This window comes from Nematolebias whitei, chromosome 19 (assembly GCF_014905685.2).
Source record: "Nematolebias whitei isolate Nwh7 chromosome 19, NemWhi1, whole genome shotgun sequence".
NCBI classification, from domain to species: Eukaryota; Metazoa; Chordata; class Actinopteri; order Cyprinodontiformes; family Rivulidae; genus Nematolebias; species Nematolebias whitei.
The window spans coordinates 39,394,359-39,396,722 of record NC_056516.1 but is presented as its reverse complement, the minus strand read 5'-3'; the positions used below and the strand labels follow the sequence as shown (position 1 = coordinate 39,396,722).

At 51.6% G+C, this 2,364-nt stretch overlaps 1 protein-coding gene across 1 annotated transcript in view; it reads left to right on the top strand.

The window, feature by feature from the left end:
• The first annotated feature begins 389 nt into the window (after window positions 1–389).
• Window positions 390–2,364, top strand: part of LOC119425547 — a 5,855-nt gene continuing 3,880 nt past the window's right edge. Inside the window, exon 1 of the mRNA XM_037693073.1 lies at window positions 390–470. Coding sequence (XP_037549001.1) covers window positions 390–470 — 81 coding nt within the window. The remainder of the gene's footprint in view (window positions 471–2,364) is intronic.

Below are 2,364 nucleotides of genomic sequence, written 5' to 3'. Positions count from 1 at the left end.
CAACATCTGGTAGCTACAGATGTTTTCTCTGGTGTCGGTCTTGTTTGTATTTTTTCATAATGTGAAACGGTCTCGTCTCACCTGGAGCTCGTGAAAACCTGCCAAACCCGAGCCCACAGCTCTGCGTGCCCCGACCTGACATGAGGACATGTCCTCTAGGGGAGGACAGCAGGGCTCCTGCCGGAGAGCTTCGGGAGGTTTCCCATCACAGATTGTTTTCAAGCTCTAATCTCTTCTCATTGTTTGAGACGCTCCGAGGAAGTCTGCAGGAATTCATGGCATCCTGATATGAAGCCGTTACTCCCCCTCACACTGAGGGAGGAGGCTGCTCCTCATGGGGAGGGACGGAGGAGGCCGCTCCTGGCAGGGGGAGGAACTCAGACGTGTATATGAGCAGCGAACACCTCCCAGATGTTGGGAGAAGCTCCTGCAGGAGAGGCTGTGATCCCAGCGGACCCGTTCAGATCCAGGTGAGTCCAGTTTCTTCATGTTGAAACGTTGACTTCCTGTTTGACCTGAAGGAGACGTGAGGCGGCGACGAGCCGACACCCTCAGATAAGGAAACGTTCCTCTGATCACCTTTGACCACGCTTGTCACCAACGAGCCCGAACACGAGTCGCTCTCCTCAGGAACCCATGACCTCATTCTCTCCACGCCTGCTCCTCCGGTGCTGCCGGCGCCGAGGAGGAGCTCCGGCAGGAGGAGCGGTTCGGTCAGCTGACAGCTGCAGGTCATGAAACGCTCCTGAAACTGCAGAAACTCAGCCGAACACAGGAAGTTAGAGCTCAGCCAGCAGCTTGCACTCCTGAGCACTGCACGGTCTGACCTTCAGGGTGAATCTGCAGGGGTACAGGTTTTCCATCTTTGTCTCTGTAGTATGATGACTGACCCTTCACAGGTTGGTGGGCAGCAGCAGTTGCTTCTCTGGGGTCATTGCTGATGTCTTTCCGCCCTGGCGTTGTGCACCAGTGATGATGTCAGGGCAGGCAGTGGGCTCAGTGAAGACTTTATCACTTTATTGATGCTCATTTATTTGTCTTTCTGACCCGAAGGCCAACGAGGCGTTCGGTAAACAAATAAAACGTTTAGAGGCTGAGCAGCTGCAGAACCAAGAGCTGGACAAACAGAACCTTTGGTCCGGGTCCGCTCGGCGGTCCTCCGTGTTTGATCCGTGTTGTTCTGCACCTTGGGACCTCCTGAAGGACAGGTCACAGTTTCAGACCAGAGACAGGAGTCTGTGTCGGTTCGTTAAGAAATCACTTCAAACTGAGAAACAGCGACAGATTTTTGATTCTACAGAAATATTTTAAAACGATCGAATGAATCTGGTCTTGATGAAAGGAGGAGACCCCTAAAGACCAGTCAGTCCACAGGGACAGGTGCGTCCTTTAGGTGTCTTCAGTCTGTGCTCGGGCTGCTGGTGTCATGGCGTGTAATGAACATGGAAGCTGAGGACAGAGTCTAAGCGGAGACACCGTGACGTCTTCAGGCTGCAGCAGGAGTCTCTCTGGACACATTTCATCTCAGGACCTTTCAGCTCCTGCACAAGTTGAAAGGTTCCTCCCTCAGAGAGCAACAGGTTGTTCTTCAAAGACCTCGCTGTTTTCAGGCAGAACTTCAGGATCTGACGAGTTTAATGATGTCAGTCGTCTTCAGGAGCACCTGAACCTCCATGTGGAGCTAAAACCTCAGGTTCTCATGGTTGAGCTTGAACCAACTCTTTGTTCACGTCTGACGAGGCTTTTATCAGTAACCGGCCCGGGAGCTCGTCGTCTCACATTTATGTAACAAACCGTTTCATTTTCTCAACAGCTGATCTGAAGGACAGACCAGTTTTCTGCCAACAGCTACAGTCATTTAGTAGAGGACAATGGACAGGTCTTGAGTCCTTGTGGACAGGTCTCGAGTCCTTGTGGACATTGTGGACAGGTCTTGAGTCCTTGTGGACATTGTGGACAGGTCTTGAGTCCTTGTGGACAGGTCTTGAGTCCTTGTGGACATTGTGGACAGGTCTTGAGACCTTGTGGACAGGTCTTGAGTCCTTGTGGACAGGTCTTGAGTCCTTGTGGATATTGTGGACAGGTCTTGAGTCCTTGTGGACACGTCTTGAGTCCTTGTGGACAGGTCTTGAGTCCGTGGATATTAAGGACAGGTCTTGAGTCCTTGTGGACAGGTCTTGAGTCCTTGTGGATATTGTGGACAGGTCTTGAGTCCTTGTGGACAGGTCTTGAGTCCTTGTGGACTGGTCTTGAGTCCTTGTGGACATTTTGGACATGTCTTGAGTCCTTGTGGACAGGTCTTGAGTCCTTGTGGATATTGTGGACAGGTCTTGAGTCCTTGTGGATATTGTGGACAGGTCTTGA